This window comes from Pogona vitticeps, chromosome 1, assembly GCF_051106095.1.
Source record: "Pogona vitticeps strain Pit_001003342236 chromosome 1, PviZW2.1, whole genome shotgun sequence".
NCBI lineage: Eukaryota > Metazoa > Chordata > Lepidosauria > Squamata > Agamidae > Pogona > Pogona vitticeps.
Genome location: NC_135783.1, coordinates 159,884,069 through 159,904,488, shown reverse-complemented (window position 1 = coordinate 159,904,488; position 20,420 = coordinate 159,884,069). Strand labels below are relative to the sequence as shown.

At 42.4% G+C, this 20,420-nt stretch overlaps 1 protein-coding gene across 5 annotated transcripts in view; it reads right to left on the bottom strand.

Annotated features, from left to right (window-relative positions):
• Positions 1–1,773: 1,773 nt before the first annotated feature.
• Positions 1,774–20,420, bottom strand: part of WDPCP (WD repeat containing planar cell polarity effector) — a 280,521-nt gene continuing 261,874 nt past the window's right edge. For 2 of the 5 annotated variants that reach the window (XR_012088494.2, XM_073003880.2), the window contains 2 exons: positions 14,271–14,299; positions 1,774–2,161 (listed from right to left, as the gene is read on the bottom strand). Coding sequence is in view for 4 of the 5 variants with exons in the window: in XM_073003880.2 (XP_072859981.2) it covers positions 2,111–2,161; positions 14,271–14,299 (80 nt within the window). In the remaining variant the exon portion in view is untranslated. Of the gene's footprint in view, positions 2,162–3,571; positions 3,686–12,156; positions 14,300–20,420 lie in introns of those variants that run through there. The other 3 variants (XM_073003864.2, XM_073003871.2, XM_073003877.2) reach the window with 2 other exon arrangements.

Below are 20,420 nucleotides of genomic sequence, written 5' to 3'. Positions count from 1 at the left end.
CAAGACTAAGTTTATATTATATTATATACCTGTTCAGAATACACAGGGATGAACGTAGGGGCAAATCCATTCTTAGTACAGTATACAGGTACAAATCTACAGTCATGGCAATACAGCATAAGGATCGTTTCTCAGTCCCTTTTAACACTTGAAAAAGCTGAATACATATTTTATGGCAGTTTGGTTAAAATGATGGTGTGGATTGGAAAATTGGGAACTTTTTCACCCCCGTCAAAACATGGTACTGGCTATAAAAGGCTGATCTTTTGCAGAAGTATCCTCAGTGATGGTGTTGTCCAGCAGAATGTTACTGGGCTATCTATTGCAGAGCCTTAAGTGGAAATTAAAATCTGCATACAATGGAAGGAGGAGTAGAAAATTCTGTGCTAGAGATGTTGTTTAATTGCTGCTCCTGCCACTGGCTGGATTACATTAGGGGAGGACACAGAGAGGCACATGAGGGGGCTGACAGTCTGCTTGAGTCGCCTGCCTCTCCAGGAGTTCTTTGCCTGCTGCATGCCATCCCTGCGGCGGCCCCATCACCATGGCTGGCCTTGCACAATGACTTTAGCTTTGGAGTTGGAGAGAAGGTGCAGCTGGTCACCCTCTGTGCTGCAGAAAGATGAGAAACTGAAGCTCTTTTCCATTCAGCATGAGTCTTTCACTCACCTTCATAATTCCTGCTGATTTATACTGTCCATTGATGGGAGCTGGGAGATGAAATTCTCTAGGACTTCTATTCTCCATGTCTTTGGGACCCACATTGCTTTTATTTCTGCCTAGTCCTTAATTGTCTGTCTGAATGTATGTAGAGTTACGTTCGCAGTTTATGGTTTTGTAAAATGGAGGGACCTATGCATAGATGGAAAGAGGGATGTGGTGGTGCTGTGGGATAAATCACAGAAGCCTGTGCTGCAGGGTCAGAAGACCAGCAGTCGTAAGATCGAATCCACACGTGACGCGACGGAGTGAGCTCCCGTCACTTGTCCCAGTTCCTGCAAAAACCTAGCAGTTCGAAAGCATGCAATTGCGAGTAGATAAATAGGTACCACCACGGTGGGAAGGTAAAACGGCGTTCTTTAGTCACACTGGCCACGTGGCAACAGAAATTGTCTTCGGACAAGCGCTGGCTCTGTGGCTTGAAAGCGGGATGAGCACCGCCCCCTAGAGTCGGACACGACTGGACTGAAAATGTCAAGGGGAACCTTTACCTTTTATGCATAGATGGACCTTCTTAAAAGACAAGAAGCGGGTTTGTAGCCTTATAACAATGGTGAAGCCAGACTGTATTAAAGTCACACTCTCAGAAGATGGTTTGGGGCAGGACTCCTAGATTCATACCTGATGTTCACTCATCAACATCTCCTCCTGTTTTGTGAAGAGTCTGGTTTGTGTAATTACATGATTGTGTCTCTAAACACTTTGCAATATTTTTTAGACCCTATTGTAAGAAAATTGCAAACAATTTTACTAGACCTCTTCTCCCCTGCAGGGCATGAAAAAGATGGCCTGTGTATTCCACCCTTATCCGCTGTAAGCAGAGGAACAGTAAGAGAAAAGTTTTTTAAGATCTTGTAAGTGAAAGTACTCATTTAGTGGCTTGCTTTCATAGGAAGCTATGGAAATAAAAAATATCTGGTAAAAAGTATAAAATCATGCTGAACAGAATTAAAGCATTCCCAAGGATTAGAACTAGGATCGGGCTAAACATAACAGAAGTATGTTATGGCCTCTTTAAGGTATGATTCATGAAACAGAATTGGGTAAATCAACTAAGCTTGTAAGATGTGCTTTATTCAAGGCCCTGAGAAATGGACAGAAGAACAGAACAACTGGTGCAAAAACTTCAAAAATGATTAGAAAACATGTATCTAATGTTGATAAACAAGTTAGGGTTGTTTAAAGTTGAGCAACTTTATATCCCATTGATTTAAATACATGCTTAACATTCTCATACAGAAATGAGTGACACTAAGAATATTTAACAGTTATTGTTGAAATATTTGAATAAGATTTCAAAATTGACTTATAGCTGAAATATACTTCTCTATCTCACCAGATGGTGATAGGCTTAACTTTCTTTCATGGCCTAAGTATTAACTTTTTTAGCTTACACCAGACCAAAATGCACCACTTTAATAGAGCTGTTTCCTCTGATTTCCTGCAGAAAGAGAAGACAGACACATTACAGTGTGTAAATTCACATATTATAGATTATAGTCTGTATAAACATATTCAAGCAATCCAATGGGATTTCAGAATTCTTTAATTTGGGGAGGTTATTCTCTTTTTTTTGTTTCCATGTTGTTACTTTTTAGGCATGTGTAGATTTGTGTTTTCACACTGTAACTCCTAGAGTTCTCCAAGAATTACCCCCCCCAGCCAAATTCTGGGAGTAGCAGGCCAAGAGCACAAATCTGCACACTTCTACTCTGCACATACATATTACCTGGCAGACAGATGTGCAAGAGGGAAGAGACAACCTCTCGTTTGCATATGCATGCATGGGAAAGAGCAAGGGGAAGAAGGCGAATGTTTACGGGTGCAAAGAGTGGGTGAATGTGGGTGCCCACCCAAGTCACCCTTCCTGTGTGGCACTGGTGTTAGATTTGCATGCACGTGTAAAGATGGAAAACGGCAGTGGCAAGTCCTGCGGTATGAACTGCTGCAGGGATGCTGAGTAGAGGTATGTACATTTGTGTATTTGAACTACAGCTCAAAGAATGTTGTCTGGGAAAAATGTGGAGAATCCAGGGAATCGCAGTCCAAAAACATGAATCTGCACATATCTATTTATTTTGTACCTGACTATATATATTAAAATAAATGCCACACTCTTAATCTATTCTCAAACAGATTTATCAATGGGCTCTTGCAGAAAATTCTGAGAAGGTACAGTATACTTTTCTTTTTTAAAAGGGGGCAGTATGAAAAAAATGGACACTTTTAAATACAATGGTGCCTCGATTTACAACCATAATCCGTTCCAGACGATGGACGTAACTCGAAATAGTTGTAAGTCGAAGCGCAATTTCCCATAAGAATGCACTTAAATGCAATTAATCTGTTCCAGCAGAAGAAAAAAAATCACACAGACAAAAAAATCACTGCAAGACTCATTGGAAACGTGAGTAATCCCTTCCAGCCGAAGGAGGGGAAAAAGAGAAAAGCAATCAACCATGGAAGACCCATTAGAAATGCACAGAAAAAAAAAGAAGCAGATCGGAAATGCACAGAGAACAAAGGGAACAGGTCGGAAATGCAAAGAAAACTAAGAAAAAAGCAAGGGAAGCATGCAGGACCCATCGGAAATGGGGAATCCCCCCCAAAAGCAACCAACTCCCCCAAGACCCATCGGAAATGGGGGGGAGAAAGCCAAAAAACAAACAAACCTCCCAAGACCTATCGGAAATGGGGAAACCCCCCAAAAAGCAACCAAACCCCAAAGACCCCTCAGAAATGGGGGGGAAAGCCAAAAAACAAACAGACCCCCAAAGACCTGTCAGAAATGGAGGCACCCCCCCAAAAAAAACAACCAAACCACCTACAGTTACAAATTTGAATTTCTCACCTTTTTTCCCTGCCTTTTTCTGTTCATAAGTGGAAGCTCCGGTTGCAAGTAGAAGCAATATTTTGCAGCCGGAGCTGGTCGTAACTCGAAATGGTCGTAAGTAGGGATGTGGCCCTGTGAGATAACCTCTTCTGAGAGAAAGAAAAGGCAACCCTCCAAAGTCTTTGAGACTTCCAATGGTTTTCAACAATACTAGCTTTGGTATCCTTCTGGATAGGTTTTGAGACACTTGTGTTTCTGCTTCTACTTGGTTGGTTGACCTTAGAGGGCAGTGCCTCCTTAGGAACTGTGTTTTTGGATCCCTGGTGCCCATGCTATTCCCTATGTCTGTCTTTAACATCTACATGGACATATTATCCACTTGTTGATAACACCGACCTCTCTCTTTTGCATTACATGTAGAAAAGGCATCAGGTGCTGTTCTCATGGACTGGGTAAAGACTAGTAAATTATGAATCGGCCCAGATAAGATGGGTGCATTCTTAGTGTGTGGCTTGTCTGACTACTTGATTCATTATCACCAACAGATCTAACATTATCGTAGCTATCGTAGCACCATTGAGAGTGTCCTAACCTATGGCATTCTGCCATGGTTTGGGAGTAGCTCTGTAGGGGACAAAAAAGCTCTACAGAGAACCATTAAAATTGCCCAGAATATCATCGGGCTGCAGCTACCAACCCTGGATGACATCTTCACATCCCGCTGTCTGAGGAAGTCACACAGCATCCTGAGAGACTCTTCCCATCCTGCTTATAACTTTTTTGAACTGTTACCGTCTGGCAGAAGATATAGAACAATTAAGACTCGGACCACACGTTTTCTAAATAGTTTTTATCCTAGAGCTATAATTGCAATTAATAATGAGCTTAAAGACCATCAGTAGTGAATAATTAGTTGGACTGTGTTACTTGGCCTACGATGTGAATGTTTGTATTTTTAGTGGGGGACTTTTAGTGGTGGGGAGTGTTTGGGGAATGTTATGTGTGTGCATGTGTCTGGTCTCTGGGTGTCTGTGAATTTCGTTGTATGGGTATACTGTGTATATACTTACAATGACAATAAATTATTATTATTATTATTATTATTATTATTATTATTATTATTATTATTATTATTATTATTATTATTATTATTACAAGAGACAGATGTACTGTGAATGGCTAGGATTTCCTTTTATGGGTTTTGTCTGCCAGACCTATTGTGAACTTACTTAGCCAGAAATTTCAGCGACTTTGGCATCTTCTAAAGCATCATTTTAGAGCTCTTAATGGATTATAAGGGCGGTGGCTTTAAAAAACCTGTCTGAACTGATTTTATAGCTGTTTTTATATCACTGTCAGCATGTATTCTGTATGGTAATTGTATTTTAAAGAATGCTAAATGCCTGGTCAGTAAATGGAAAAACTATAGCCATCTAGAACTTGATCCTGGACGAGCATGCTGACCTGGCTTGCATTATAGAGATTTGGTTGGATGAGGCCGGGGGTGTTAATGTCACTCAGCTTTGTCTACCAGGGTTCTCCTTGCAGCAGCAGGCAGGGAGGTGAAGTTGCAATAGTTTATCATGACTATATCTCATCAGGTACCACATCCCCCAGTTTTCTGGATTTGAATATGTATATCTGAAGGTGAGAGCACAGGACAGAATGAAGATTCTGTGGGTGTACCACCCACACCATTGCTGGACAATCTTCCTTCCTGAGCTAGCTGAGCTGGTCTTGGGGATGGTGTTGGAGTCTCTTAGGCTTGTTGTGCTGGAGGACTTCAACATCCATGCTGAGGCAACTTTCTTAGGAATGGCTCAGGACTTCATGTCCTCCATGACAACCATGGGGCTGTCCCAAATGGTATCTGGCTCCATCAGTGCTGCAGGACACACTTCAGATCTGGTTTTCTGCACTGGGATAGATGTTAATGGTCTGAGTGTGGAGGAGCTCTCTGCAGTTCCATTGTCATGAACATATAAATACTCGTTGGGCTTTAGATACTGGAGTCCAAAGCCTCTGCTGGGGTGGGGCACCAATTAAGATGGCTTGCCCCAGGAGGCTTATAGATCTAAATGGTTTCTGGACAGCAATTGGAGAGTTTCTTGTCACCTTGGCAGGCAATTTTGTTGAAGCTCTTGTTGACCTCAGGAATAAGGAAATGGCCCAGAGGCATTGACATGATTGCTCTTAAGTATCCCATCCCATGAAGTAGAGTCAACTGGCCCTGCTTTAGCCGGGAGCTGGTGGTGGTGAAACGAGTGGGGTGGAGACTGGACTAATTATGGTGGACAACCTGGAGTGAACCTGACCAAACATGGGCTAAGATCCACTGGAAGGCCTACTCTGTGGCAATGCCGGCAGTGAAGAAGTGATTCTTTGCAGTCTTTGCATCTGCAGAGTCATCTGGCCGAGCTCTTTCAAATGTTCAAGGGCCTGTTACATGCTGGCTCACAGGAAAAGAAAGCAAATCACACCATAGTCTGCTGTGAAGAATATGCACAACACTTTGCAGACAAAGGACAAAGTAGATTCACTCTAACTTGGATACTGTAGTTGATTCAGGTCCTATGGATGTAACTATGGCCCCTGCTTGTCCTCTGTTGATGGATGAGTTTCAGTTCATGCAACCTGAGGATGTGGACAATATGCTTGGAGAGCTGAAGGCTACCACCTGCCTTTTGGATCCTTGATCTTCCTGGCTTGTAAAAGCTGCCAGAAATGGACTGGCCAAGTAGGTAGGAGGAAGGATGAATGCCTCCCTGCAGCAGGGTAGGATCCTGGCATGCTTAAAGGAGACAGGAAGAAGACCATTGCTGAAAAATCCTTCCTTGAATCCCACAGTATTTGATAATTACCTGTCAGTCTATGATTTCCCAATCCTGAGCAAGGTATTGGAATGTGTGATGGCTTCACAGTTCCAGGGGCTCCTGGATGAGACAAATTATCAAAATCTGTTTCAATTTGGTTATGGTGCAGAGATTGCTTTGGTCGCCTTGGTGGATGACCTACACTGAAAACTGCACAGGTGGAGTGTGTCATTATTTCTGCTGGAACTCTCTGCCACTTTTGAAACCATTGACCACAGAATCTTTTTCTGGCCATCTCTCTGGGATGGGAAGGCCACTATTTTACAGTGTTTCTGGTATTTCCTGGATGGGATAACTCAGTTGGGGGTACTGGGGGATTCCTGTTCAACACCCTGGCTGTTGGCCTGTGGTGTTCCCTTAGGGTTATGTTTTGTCCCTTATGCTAGTTAACATCTACATGAAACTGCTGGGAGAGGTTGGGAGTTTGTGGATGACATACTACTCTTATCTCTTTTTCATCTAAATCTGAGAGAGCTGTTTTGGTTCTAGATCAGTATCTGGTGTCATTAATGGACTGAATGAGGGTGAATAAACTGAAACTTAATCCAGGCAAGACAGAGATCCTCTTGATCAGTGAAGGGCAAATCAGCCAAGAGGGATTCAGCCTGTGCTTGGGTGTGCTCCTGGATTTGTTCCTGAGCTTGGATGCCCATGTTTTGGTGGTGGCCAGGAATGCATCTGCAGAGTTAAAACCCGCATGCCGGCTGCACCTGTTCCCGGAGAGGTCTGATCTGCACAAGGTGAAACATGCTTTAGTTAAATCTGTTTGGATTACTGGAGTACAATCTATGTGTGGCTACTTTGGAAAGTGTTTGGAAACTTCCGTGTCTAAAATGCTACATTCAGATTGTTAACTGGCGCTGGTTACAGGGAACATATACAGTGGTACCTCAACTTACAAATGTCTCCACTTGCCAACGATTCTAGTAACAAATGGCTCCATTTGCAAAAAGTTGCTTTGACTTGCGAACGGAGCCTCGACTTATGAACGAAAAAAAACCCTGAAAAAAAACCTTTCCTGTTTTTTTTTTTACCTAAGTTCATTTTAGGTCAGAAGAAGAAAAAGTATAACAAAAATTCTCCCCCTAGTGGTAGAGTACAGATTAACTGGCTTTGCATTAGTTCCTATGGGAACTAATGCCTCTACCTACCAACAGCACCTTGACATATGAATGAAAAACAGCAGGTACGGATTAAATGGTTTTCAATGCATTCCTATGGAAAAGTTTCCCTCGACTTACGAACTTTTTGACGTACGAACGCAGTTTCAATACGGATTAACTTCATAAGTCAAGGTAACTGTAACACCCCTGATAAAACAGCTCTACTGGCCGCCAGCCCATTTCCAGACACAATTCAAAATGCTAGTTTTAACTTATAAAGCCCCCAACAACTTGAGTCTAGGCTATCTCAAAGACTGCATCTCCCTCTACAAGGCCTTTCTTTTGGTCTCGCCACCCTCACAGGTGCCTTTGGTAGGGACGTGGGAGAGAGGCTCCCAGACTCTGGAATTCCCTTCTGTGGGAGGCAGGGTGGATAAAAATCAAGAACTGGCCTACTGTATTCTTATTACAGTTTATGAACACAATCAAGAGAAAATAGATGGCATTGCCATGGCCAGAATCCTCAATGTTGGACTTGAAAAAAATATTGAACATATGCTGAGCATCCTTATGAAGCTTTAAACAGAATACAGAAAACTAGTTGTTTTACTGATGATGATGTTGAAATTTCGAAGGTACCGAGTGAGCACTTGAAAACAGAACTACACATTGATAGAATTTAATTATAAGCATTTAAAAAAAATTGAATGGGAGAAGCATTGTCTCCAGCTCATTGGCTTGCAAATAGTGTTAATATCCAGTTCCAGGGTCCGACCTGAAGTGCTGTGGAAGACGAATTATCTACGACTTGGGTATCCAGCAATCATCCATCTATAATGCCAACTATAATAAACTTCAGAGCTCAGGGGGAACCATTCAAAAAATTCATGTTTGCTAATGATGCTTTAAAGCAGGGGTGTCCAACCTTTCACCTTCCCTGGGCCACATTAGAAGATGAAAATTTGGTTTGGGCCGCACATACATTTGGTTTGGGCCGCATGGGGGGGCAGCCCTAGCCGTCCTCCACAGACCCGCTCTAAGCGCGCTTACCGGCAGCTGCGATCTGAGACAGCAGAGGCTGCCAGCTTCGACTCCAGCGGCTTTATGGGGCCGGGAGGGGGTCCACCTATTGACGGGGATGGCGCAATGCACTCACACAGCCCCCCTCTCCCCTCCCCTCCCGCTCCTTCCTTCCCTCTCTCCCCCTCTACTGTTGTGACATGCCCTGGCCACATTCCGGGTGCAAGCGCCGGCAGTGTAACTTGAAACTTTGGAATTTCTTTAAAAATAAAAAATTGCACTGGGCCGCATTATGAGCTGACCTGGGCCACATGCGGCCCTCGGGCCGTGGGTTGGACAAGCCTGCTTTAAAGGAAATCACACGAGCAAATTGGTGGAAGTCAGCACTTGGATTTAGAGAAGGCTGAAGGAATGATTTCACTTTTAACAGCAGAAGCTTCTTCTGCTGGCATAGAAAGAATATTATTTTAAAACTTTTTTATTAATATAACAAATAAGAAAAAGACAATAAACAATCAAACATAAACTATGTTACACTTAAATTCACTATTCCTGTACAATATCACCCTTTACACCCTCCCCTTTGGGGTTAGGTTCCAATACTTTGACTTTACAGTGCATACTTCCCCACATATCTTCAGAGGTATATCAGTTCCTTTTGGTCAGTACCCTTTCCCTTTAGTCAAGATGTGCCAGAAAGAAAATTCTGTTCCTTTTGATTTATTCATTCTAAACCGAGAAATTGTTTGGGATCTGATCTGATAAAGCAGGAAAACTTGTTTTTCTTTTCCAGATTATGAACAAACAAACAAAATGAAAACAAGTGAGCTACAAAGGACAGTATTTTACGTTTTTCATTTGTGGACTGGGCTGATATTCTATGTTTTATTTTTAAAAGATACTTTCTTTAACCACATCAAAGAACAAACATGAATGTTTAAGCACATACAAAATGTTATTTTTTTAGTTAAATAACAATCTAAATTGTTATTATTGAGGTAATGATTATTTTTCTCCTTCCGATAAAGTATAGCAGAAAAGTTGTCCAAGTATGAATAATCTATTAAACTCAAAACAGTTCACCTCACAGAAATTTCATAAGTATGACATGTTTCTTATAGTATAAACAAATACATACATTTTTATATAACTATAAAATTAATCTGAACAGTTGTTCTAGATATGAAATTTTCATCTCGTCGTAAATACTAAGATTATACCAGCAAGAAAGTCTTTATGTAGAAAGCCATGATTTAAATATAGTCTTACTAGTAATGTAAATAGTGATTTAAATCAATCAACCCTGATCCTTTGCTGCCCTTTTGCAAGCAGGCAAAGATCTTTCTCTTCAGGCAGGCTGTCTTTTAATGACTGGCTGACTAAGAGGGGGTTCTTGAAGGGACTGCTGTATTTCTATTGTTTTTAATGTGTGTTTCATACTAATTTTATCTACAAGTTTTTAATAGGATACTTGTTGAGTTCTTTTTAAGTTCTATAATAATGTATTGCTTAACTTTTAATTTTGCTTCTCCTAATACTGTAAGCTGCCTTGGATTTTTTTTTTTTAAGGAGAAATATGGCATATAAATATTTTAAATGAATGAATGAATGACTGTTTATATATGCTTCACAGGACCTCACTTGCGGGCTGGCTTAATAACAATGAATAGTTAATTAATTGGTTGGAAGTCCTCCATCCTCCACGTATAAAAATAAAGCATGGCTTCTGTTTATGGAAAGTATAAAACAGTTTTGAAATAAAAGTTTCAATCAGATGTTTAAGGGTGTTCGTTATCATTAGCTGTGGAGAACTGTTGTGGAAAACAGGTCCTTTTGCAGCTAACTCCACTGCTATGCAAATCAGATGAAGCACGGAGCCCCTCTTAGATGCAAAGATCCAGGAAAATTCATGGATGTGATATTTTTATTTAACAACAGAGCCTTAAGAAGTGGCTTTCCTGTAGAGGTAAGCAAGAGTTCTTCTCCCACTTTCTGCACTGGCTCATTATTTTAGAAAGATATCTGTGAAAATATGGAAGCTATTAGGAAGTTAATTGTATCTTATGCTAAATTCATGTCATCAAGTAGATTGGCTTACACATTCTTCGGTAACGAATCTGAATAGCTTGTGGCAGAACCTTTTTTCTGTGCTCACTCTGAATGAATAACAATTAATTCAGGCGATGAATGTTGGAAGGATAACATTCAAACTAATAATTATCATCTTGGAAGACACAACTAATGAGCATGAGCAGTGTCCTATTATAGTGCTTATTTTAAATGCATGTATAGTTAATTATATGACCAGTGCATATGTTCCAACACAGGGGTGAACAAACTGTAGGGGCTGGGAGGGGCACATTGCCACCTTTCGGTCAGCTAGGAAAACACCACCATGATGCTGAGTAATGCCTTGGCACGAATGGCAGCCTGGATTTAAATCGAAGAAAGAAAGAAAAAAGAAAGAATGCTGGGCCGTAGCAAACCCTGACCTTCAAAGGCAAAGTGGTGGGGGCAACACTTCCCTTTAAATAAAGCAGATTAGAAGAACATGCCTTGTTTTGAAGCTGATTGGCATTGGCTTCCAGGAACACTTATTGACTTCAGAGCAAGGTGTGTCCTTATTACATGATGTCTTTTGAAGTGGGAATGGCTCGTTTAAAGGCTGTGTTTTTGTTTTTCAGGTCACTGGGCCCCTAAATTTTCTGGTATGGTTGCAAAATAGTGCACTGGGAAAAACTGTACAGTACTATTTTGCCATTGCTACATAACTGGATTTTACTGGCTCAGTTGTGGCAGCAGGGATACTGGGAAGGGGAGGGGATAAAATGTGCACCCCCACCACATGTGTTGCCCACTTCTGTTTGGAAATAGGAATTACAAAATTTTAGGCCTAACTAGAATGCAAGAGGCAGAGGTCTTAGGATGGTCACCCAATTCTATATTGCTTGAATGTCTGTACATACAGTGGTGCCTTGACTTATGAACGTCCTGAGTTACAACCAATTCGAGTTACGGCCAGCTGCGGCCGCAAAATTTTGCTTCAACTCACGACTGGAGCTTTGAGTTACGATTAGAAAAAAGGTAGGGAAAAAGGTGGGGGATTCAAACTGCTAACTGTTGGTGGCGAAGAGGCTGCTTCTTTGTAGCTCTTTCACCCCAGCGGATAGAGAGTCTTGGAGGAGACTTCAGATTGCCTGGTAAGGTGGTGCTTTCTGCTTTTTAAAAACTGCCTGTTCTGGGTGGGTTTTGCAGTGTGGTTTTGGGGTGGGGGGGTTATGTTTCTGTGCTGTGATGGGTCTTGGAGTCTTTGTTTTTTGGGTTTTTCCCCACAATTCCGATGGGTCTTGCAGGGTTTGTTTGCTTTTTGGGTTTTTTCCCCCCATTTCTGATGGGTCTTGCAGGGTTTGTTTGCTTTTTGTTTCCCCCTCATTTTCTATGGGTCTGAAAGGTTAGTTTGCTTTGTGTGTGTGTGTGTGTGTGTTTCTGATGGGTCTTGCAGGGTTTGCTTGCTTTTTGATTTTTTTCTGCCCTTCAGCTGGAATGGGTTAATCGCATTTCCGATGGGTCTTGCAGTGTTTTGTTTTGTTTTTTGGTGACTCCCCCCCCCCCGCTGATGCAGATTAATAGCATTTCAGTGCATTCCTATGGGAAATGGTGCTTCAACTTATGACCATTTCGAGTTACGACCATCTTCTGGAATGGATTGTTTGTAAGTCGAGGCACCAATGTACTTAATGGAAAATGTTTGCACTCTGTATCTGCTCTGACATGACTACATTGTAACTGGTTCAAATCAAACCAGGTTACTGGACTCAGCTTTTTCTTGGGAGTCCCAGATTTCATCTGTGTCCAGATCAGCCTTTTTCCAGCTTAATCACCCAACTCCACCCCTACCTAGACAAAAACTCCCTCAGAACTTTGGTGCGGCCCCTGGTCATTTCCTAGATTGGCTACCACTTCTCTTAAGACTGATCTGGAGACTTCAACGGCTCCAGAATGTGGTGGCCAAACTGGTTGTGGGTGTGAGCAAATTTGACTATATCATTCCGGTTCTGGCTTGCCTCCACTGGTTGCCTGTTGCATCCCAGATCAGGGCCAAGGTTTCACATACAAAGCCCTCCACGGTTTGGGCCAATGTTACTTGTCGGGGCATCTTTCCTTAATGCCATCTGTCCAACCCACAAGATCATCTCAGTCAAGGCTCTCTTGGGTGGTGACTCCAAGGGAGGCCCACAAGTCTTCTATATGAGGTAGGGCTTCCTTCACAGTGGCTCCAGCTTTATGGAACCACCTTCTAGAGGAGCTCTGCCTAGCCCCCTGTCCGTTGATATTTTAGATTAGATTTTTTTTAGGCTTGAGAGACTATGGTAACATGCTCTGAACAGACGTCTTGGAACAGTATCTAGTGTGGCTGAGAAGGCCAATTCGAGAGTTACAATCCCTTCAACACTGAAGACAAATACAATCTGTCCCCTGTCCAGCTCCCTGATTTTGCTGCTTTCGGGACTGCCTCCTTGCCTCGGCCTGCTGAACAAGTGTCTCTTCAAATTGGGAGAGGCCGTGATGCATCGCCTGCCTCCAGGCTGAACGCTCAGACATCAAGGTTTCCCATCTGTTGAGGTCCATTCCTAAGGCCTTCAGATCCCACTTGCAGATATCCTTGTATCGCAGCTGTGGTCTCCCTCTGGGGCAATTTCCCTGCACTAATTCTCCATGCAGGAGATCTTTGGGAATCCGACTATCAGTCATTCTCACGACGTGCCCAAACCAATGTAGACGTCGCTATTTCAGTAATGTATACATGTTAAAAATTCCAGCTCATTCTAGGATTACTCTGTTTGGAACTTTATCCTACCAGGTGATACCAAAAATGCGTTGGAGAAAACACATATGGAACATGTTCAGTTTCCTCTCCTGCCGTGCATAGAGGATCCAGGACACACTGCAGTACAGGGGTGTGCTCAGGATACAGTCTCTATAGACCTCGACTATATATGCCATCAGCTTCTTATTAACCCATACTCTCTTTGTGAGTCTAGAGAACATAGTAGCTGCTTTGCTAATGTGTTTATCCAGCTCGACATCTAGGGAGAGAGTGTCAGAGATCGTTGAGCCAAGGTAGACACTTATATTTTATATTTAGGAGGCAACTAAAGATGTGGCTTTTCAGGGAGGCTTTCCACACTAAATCTAGCAGATGACCCTTTTTTCTTTTTCTTTTCCCCTTTTCGTCCCTCTGCTCTGGTTTTTATATAATTGGCCTGTGCCATCTGTTTTTAAGGGTTATTTGTAAGCTGCTTTTAATGCTTTTCTTTCTTTCTTTCTTTCTTTCTTTCTTTCTTTCTTTCTTTCTTTCTTTCTTTCTTTCTTTCTTTCTTTCTTTTTCTTTCTTTCTTTCTTTCTTTCTTTCAAAATGTGCATTTTTTTAACTATTGCATAATAACCATTCCTTGCAACCAAGTCTATGTTAGGTGTAACTGCGGCAATTGCATCTTCTTCATTTGTTTACCCTTACCTTTGCTTTCCTTCTTGTTTCCCTTGTGCTGAATTTTAGATCATAATTTTCCTCCCTGACACAAAGACCCACCTTCTTGCACACTGTAAAGCACCAGGCATACTGAAGATACTGTACAAATGATTAGATAATAGTAATGCTAAAAGAAAAATGGTACTCTTGATGTGGGAAGATTTTGGAAATTTTATTTTAACACTCTTTACCTGTTCATCATGTGCTTCTTCCGGCATTTCTAAAAGAGAAAGAGAGAGAGAAAAAAAAAGGCAAGATAATTTGGTGACTTAACTGTGGAACCCGTGTGGTGTTGTGTAGCGGCCCCCAACATTTTTCGGTCCACGGACCGGCTGGGGAAGGTGGGGAAACCCGCCGCGCTCCTGCGCATGTGCGAACAAGTGTGCACTCTCCCACATGAGCCCATGTGAGCACCGCCCCGCCATTTATGCATGCATGCGAGTGCGCATGCACAAACGGTAGTGCGGTACTCACATTGGTGCTCTCTAGTGTGCATGTACAAATGGCAGTGCAGTGCTTGTCTGGGCACGCTTGCACTCGTGCGGATGCAGAAATGGTGGCGCAGTGCTTGCATGGATGTGCTGGAATGCGTGTGCAGGTGCAAACGGGCTGTGCAGGAGTGAGTGCGTGCGGGGGGGTGGGGCGGTAGGTCTGTCTCGGCGGCCCAGTCCGGCTCAGGCCACGGAACGGCACATGGCCATGGATCGGGGTTTGGGAACCTCTGGTGTAGTGGATAGAATGATGAGACTAGGATATCAGAGATCTGGGTTCAAATACCTTGCACAGCTATGGAAGCTCACTGGGGGCCAGTACTGGTCAAACCACTCCTTAAGTATCTCACAGACCTTGAAAACTTACTTGGGTTGCTACAAGTTAGATATGAGTTAATGGCATATAATGCAACATAGCAAGGAAAATATGCAAGACTGAAACAGTCATTCAACTATTTCATTTGTTTGTAAGACATTTGGTGAGGCTAGACATAGGCCAACTCCATACTACTTCTTGGGTCAAGACTGCCAAGGGGATAAAATACCCTATTTGTGTACACCTGAGAAGTGCCCTAATGCATCATGTTTCTTCTTCATCACTGTGTTTATTCTCATTTCTGTGAACGTGCTTGAGTGAGCTACCAATAAATTTTTATCTTCGAGTATATTGTGGAAAAGTAAAATGTGGGTGATAGTGACCACAGGTCTGAAACATGGTGCTATTGGCAGACACAACCGGTTGCCCTATCAGGCATCTGCACAAGTCATTAGTTGTTCCAGATAATCACTTAAAAGGGATACCTCTGCGTTAATAGAAAAGCAAAGTGACAAAGTGTACAATTTCTTTTTAGAACAGACTTGAAAGAGCAACTTTTTTTGTTATATTCACATTTTCTGCTTCCTGGGAGGTAGCAGAAACTATAGGCATTAAGTGTTCTTTACCCTGTTCCGGATGTGTACCACTGTTAATTAACTGGTTGTGTATGATAATCCGGGTGGGGTTCTCAAAATCTGCCCTTGTGATATATTTACCAAAATACTGTAAGTCTATTTTAGCTATTTTAAGAAGTCCTGTAAGCATACAAGATATTGCAACCATGTACTATGGGCATATATATTCTAACATGTCTACTATGAAGTACGTCTGAGAATTTCACAGAACTTTTTCCCAGGTAAGTGGATTTCATCCTTAGAAGTGTGATTTAAGGCCTTCAGCCTTCAACTTCCTTTTAGATGCAGAAAACTCAGCAGCAAAGCTCTGAAGCACAATACGAAAAAGTCTCTTTTTTCAGGGTGTTTGCTTCAGTAACCTGTATCAATATGCTACCTTCTTGCAGTATCATAAGTCTCCTGTTGTCCACTATTCTTATTTTCCAGTTTCTTAAAGCTCCTCAACAATGGCACTAATCACTCTCTCTGCTGGTTCCACTAGTATGAGCATTGTCCCACAATCTCCTTTCTTTTTATTTCCTTCTTGACTTTTACCATCCACATTTCCTTGCTTAAGTTCTACTGCATCTTAAACCATCCCCTTCCGAGTGTGACTTCTTCAGTCCATAACAATTACATGATTTGTGGCATGCACTATTAATTTTGTTTAAAGGGCTTCTACTTCATAAATTCTGGATTGGGAATTTTTAAGACTGGAATTTGTCTAGTGTTTGACTGTGTGTGTCCAAAAACATCAGACACTGAAACAGCAGAGTTTTTGTATTGCCTCAAACATAATACTTGGCAATGGAGCAAGTTCACATTTCCGATTCAAGTATAAAGCAATCAAGTAAGAAGAGATCAGATTAAGTACATGCTTGGGTAAGATACCACTTTATTTTATATGTCTGGTTACTTTAGTTTGAGCTCAGGTCGTTCACAGAAACAGTTGGCTCAGGTATTTTAGAAACTTGGGGGGTTTCTATCCAATCTAGTCCATTCTGTTTTTACCTAATTGTGGTTAAATGTAACAAAAATGATCTTGAATGAGGAAATATAGGCATATGAGGGAACCATGAGAGCTGGATTTCCCAAACTATTGCTTTCCATTTGTCTGGACTTTGCACCTAGATTAGTGGTCCCCAACGTTGGGCCTCCAGATGTTCTTGGACTTCAACTCCCAGAAATCCTGGCCACCAGAGGTGGTGGCGAATGCTTCTGGGAGTTGTAGTCCAAGAACATCTGGAGGCCCAACGTTGGGGACCACTGACCTAGATGACATGATGTTGAGGAAGGCTGGGTTAGAGTACATTACAGATATTATATTGCAGGGCTATTCTAATGTGCATTCTTCAAATATACTAAGTCTGAACATGAACAGGGTATGACTGCCATTTGAGTTACGATCTATCGCATTTATTTTCTGACTGCTAGAGACCCTGGCACATCTCATTCTTAGATATAAAAAATCAGTAGTGCCAATATTTTTATGAAATCTAATGAGGAAATATCATCATGGTTCTGCTTATAAGTTGAAAAGGTAGTATTCAACTTGTGAAAACAGTCATGATCTGAAAGATTGACAGGTTACCCACCTGTAATTGTAGTCCTTTGAGTGGACTTCTGTGACTCACACCCTGAGTTATCCGCACCTGCATGGAGCCTCATTGGAAGATTCTAGAGCTTTTGTGGTAGCAATAAACACATTAGAATAATCCCTCCCCCATATAAGTACCTTGGTGCCAAGTCTCTCCTTTCAGTTGTGTGAATCACACCCTGGGTAAGCTGTTCTTACCTGGAGGCAGGATGTCACACCAAGGTGGAAGCTAGAACAGCATGTCCAAAGGCTGCATCAGACTTCTGCCATAGGTCGAGTCTGTAATGACGGAAAGTGGACGGCTGTGCCCAAGTGGCAGACGCGCAGATGTCTGGAAGTGGTACACTGCGAAGAAAAGCTGTAGAAGCTGCCACTGCCCTAGTGGAGTGAGGGCGAATCACTCTAGGGACTGGTTATCGAGCAAGTTGGTATGCCAAGTGAATGGTTGAGGCAACCCATCTAGACATAGTCCGGGAAGTCACCTGATGACCTTTAGTAGGTAGTTGATGGCTTATGAAAAGACGAGGTGATTGTCTAAAAGGTTGAGTACGTTGGAGATAGAAGGCAAAGACTCGTCTGACGTCCAACATATGTAGAAGTCTCTCGTGATATGAAAAAGGTGATGGGAAGAATGAAGGAAGAACGATCAGTTGGGAGAGATGAAATTGAGAAACAATTTTGGGAAGCAAGGAAATATCCATGAATAACTTAACCTTATCGGGGGGAAAATGTAAGTAAGGATAATTGGAACGCAGAGCTGCTAAGTCATTGGCTCGGCAAGCTGAAGTGATAGTTACAAGGAAAGCTATTTTAAAGGTGAGGAGTCATAGATCAGTTATAGCTAAAGGATCGAAAGGAGCTTTGGTAAGTTGTTTTAGAACAAAGGTTAGCGACCATTGTGGAGAATGTGGTTGAGTATCTGGGTACATATGAGAGAGACCTTTAAGAAAATGTTTTAGTATTGGATGTCTGAAGAAATTAGCTGCTGGAGAATTTGGAGGTTGATAAGAAACTATTGCAGAAAGGTACACTCTTAGGGATGAGATGGAAAGGCCATTGGACTTGAGATGGAGTAAGAAACAGAGAATGGTGGTGAGTGATGGATTGGCAAAAGGTAATGAGGATGATTCAGTGAATTATTTAAATTTTTTCCATTTATATAGGTAGGCTTTCTTGGTGGAAGGCTTTTTAGCTTGATGGAGAATGTTCATTAGCGTTCATTGCTGCCAGATGCAGAACAGGTAAGTCTGGGTGGAGGACTTGGGAGCTGTTCTGTGTGAGGAGGTGTGGCAGGCAGGGGAGATGGTGGATGTCTGATGAGAGATTGCAAAGGACTGGGAACCAGGGCTGTCTCGGCCACCAAGGAGCTATCCTGATGACATTGGTTTTGGCTTGTTGAAGGTGGACCACGACCTTGTGGAGGAGCGGGAATGGCGGAAAAAGGTAAATGAGGGTTTTGGGCCAATGGCTGACAAATGCATCTCCTTGTGAGTGCTTGCCAATGCCGGCTCAGGAGCAGTATCGTTTGCACTTCTGATTCGTTTTGGGGCAAAGAGATCGAGAGTCGATGTGCCCCATTTCTCGCAAAGGTGACAAAAGACTGACTGGTCTAGTTCCCATTTGTGAGCTTGGGAATTTGTGTGGCTGAGCAAGTATGCGAGGTCATTGTCGTGGCCAGCTATATTTAGGGCCGTGAGACAGATGTGATGTGTCAGATACTACTACCATAGGTTGACCACTAAGTAGAGAAGACTTAGAGAGTGAGTGCTGCCGTGTTTGAGGATATAGTACATTGCCATGGTGTTGTCGGTGGCAATCTGTACCATTTTGCCTACAAGAAGATTTCTGAAAGCTTTGCAGGCTTTTATAACAGCCAATCACTCCAATTAGTTTATGTGGAGCAATTTCTTTCTGTGAGACCGTTTGGCATGATTTTTTGGGGGATTTTCAGTGTGTTCCCCAGCCTGTGAGGCTGGTGTCGGTGGTGACTGCTAAGCCTTGTTTGTGGGCGTGGTTGTTGGAATGGCTGTCTGACAGAAAGGTTGAGAGGAAAATACCACCATTGAAGCTGGGTGGCAAGTTCTGGAGTGACCCTTAAGACAGTGTCAGGAGGATCGAAAGAGCAAGAAACCAAGATTGGAGGGATCTCATTTTTAGACCTACGTGTTGTACAGCTGATGTCCTAGAGGCCATGGTGCCTAGAACACGTTGTACTGTTAAGGCAGGTATCATGGCATGAGGAGTGAAACCTTGAAGCAAGGTGATCACATTTTGTCTCTTGTCTGTAGGGAGAAAGGCGCGGGCCTGTGCAAAATCTATAAGTGCACCTATATAATGGACAATCTTTGCAGGTTTTAAATTTGATTTTTGTTCATTGACTGCAAGACCGAGATTGTGGAGGGCAAGGGCAAAATGGGTGCCTTGTTGAGCTTTGCGACGGAAGTGAGCTACGAGGAGACAGTGGTTGATATATGGAAAGACGAGAATGTTTTGAAGTCTGAAGTAAGCGGCTACCGGTGCCATGCACTTGGTGAACACTCTTGGAGCTGTTGCAAGGCCGAACGGGAGCCTTTTGAACTGGTAGGCTTGTGAGTCTAGTTGAAAACAAAGGAATTTTCTTTGTGCAGGATGTATTGAAATATGGAAGTATGCATCCCTGAGGTCTATGACCGTAAACCAGTCATTTTTTCAAAGTAAAGGAAGAACTGATTCCAGAGTAACCATATGGAATTTTATGGTGATGATGTATTTGTTCAATTCTCTTAGATCTAAGATTGGGCGAAGCTCTCCGTCTTTTTTTGGGGATAGTGAAATAGCAAAATAAAAACCCGTTGTTGTGTTGAGAGATGGGTTGTATGGTGTTTTTGAGAAGTAAATTTATTATTTCTTCTTGCAGAATTTGCAAAGGTGGAGTGATGATGTTAGTTGTTTGAGGGAGTTCAAAGAAATGGATGCGATGGCCAGTTTGGATGATGAATAGCACACAGGTATCCATGGTGATGGATTTCCAGGCAGGTGTTTCCAGAGGGCAGGGTGGGTTTTGATCTCAGTCAAAGGAGCGTCAAACGTGATGTTTGGATTTGCAGTCATTTTGCCTAGTAATGGGCTGTTGCCGAGTTTTGGTTCTTTGATTTCTGAAATAGGGTGTGTAAGATGTTTGTTTTGGAGGGTTACATTGGAACTTTTGGTAGGAGTTATAAGGCTTCCTCCATTGTTGAGGGCATTGTTGGTAGGAAGGGTAAACTCCCCAATGTCTAGCTGCTGATCTTTTCTTTTGTACATTTTCTAAGATGTCATTGTTTCAGCATTAAAGAGGCCTGCCC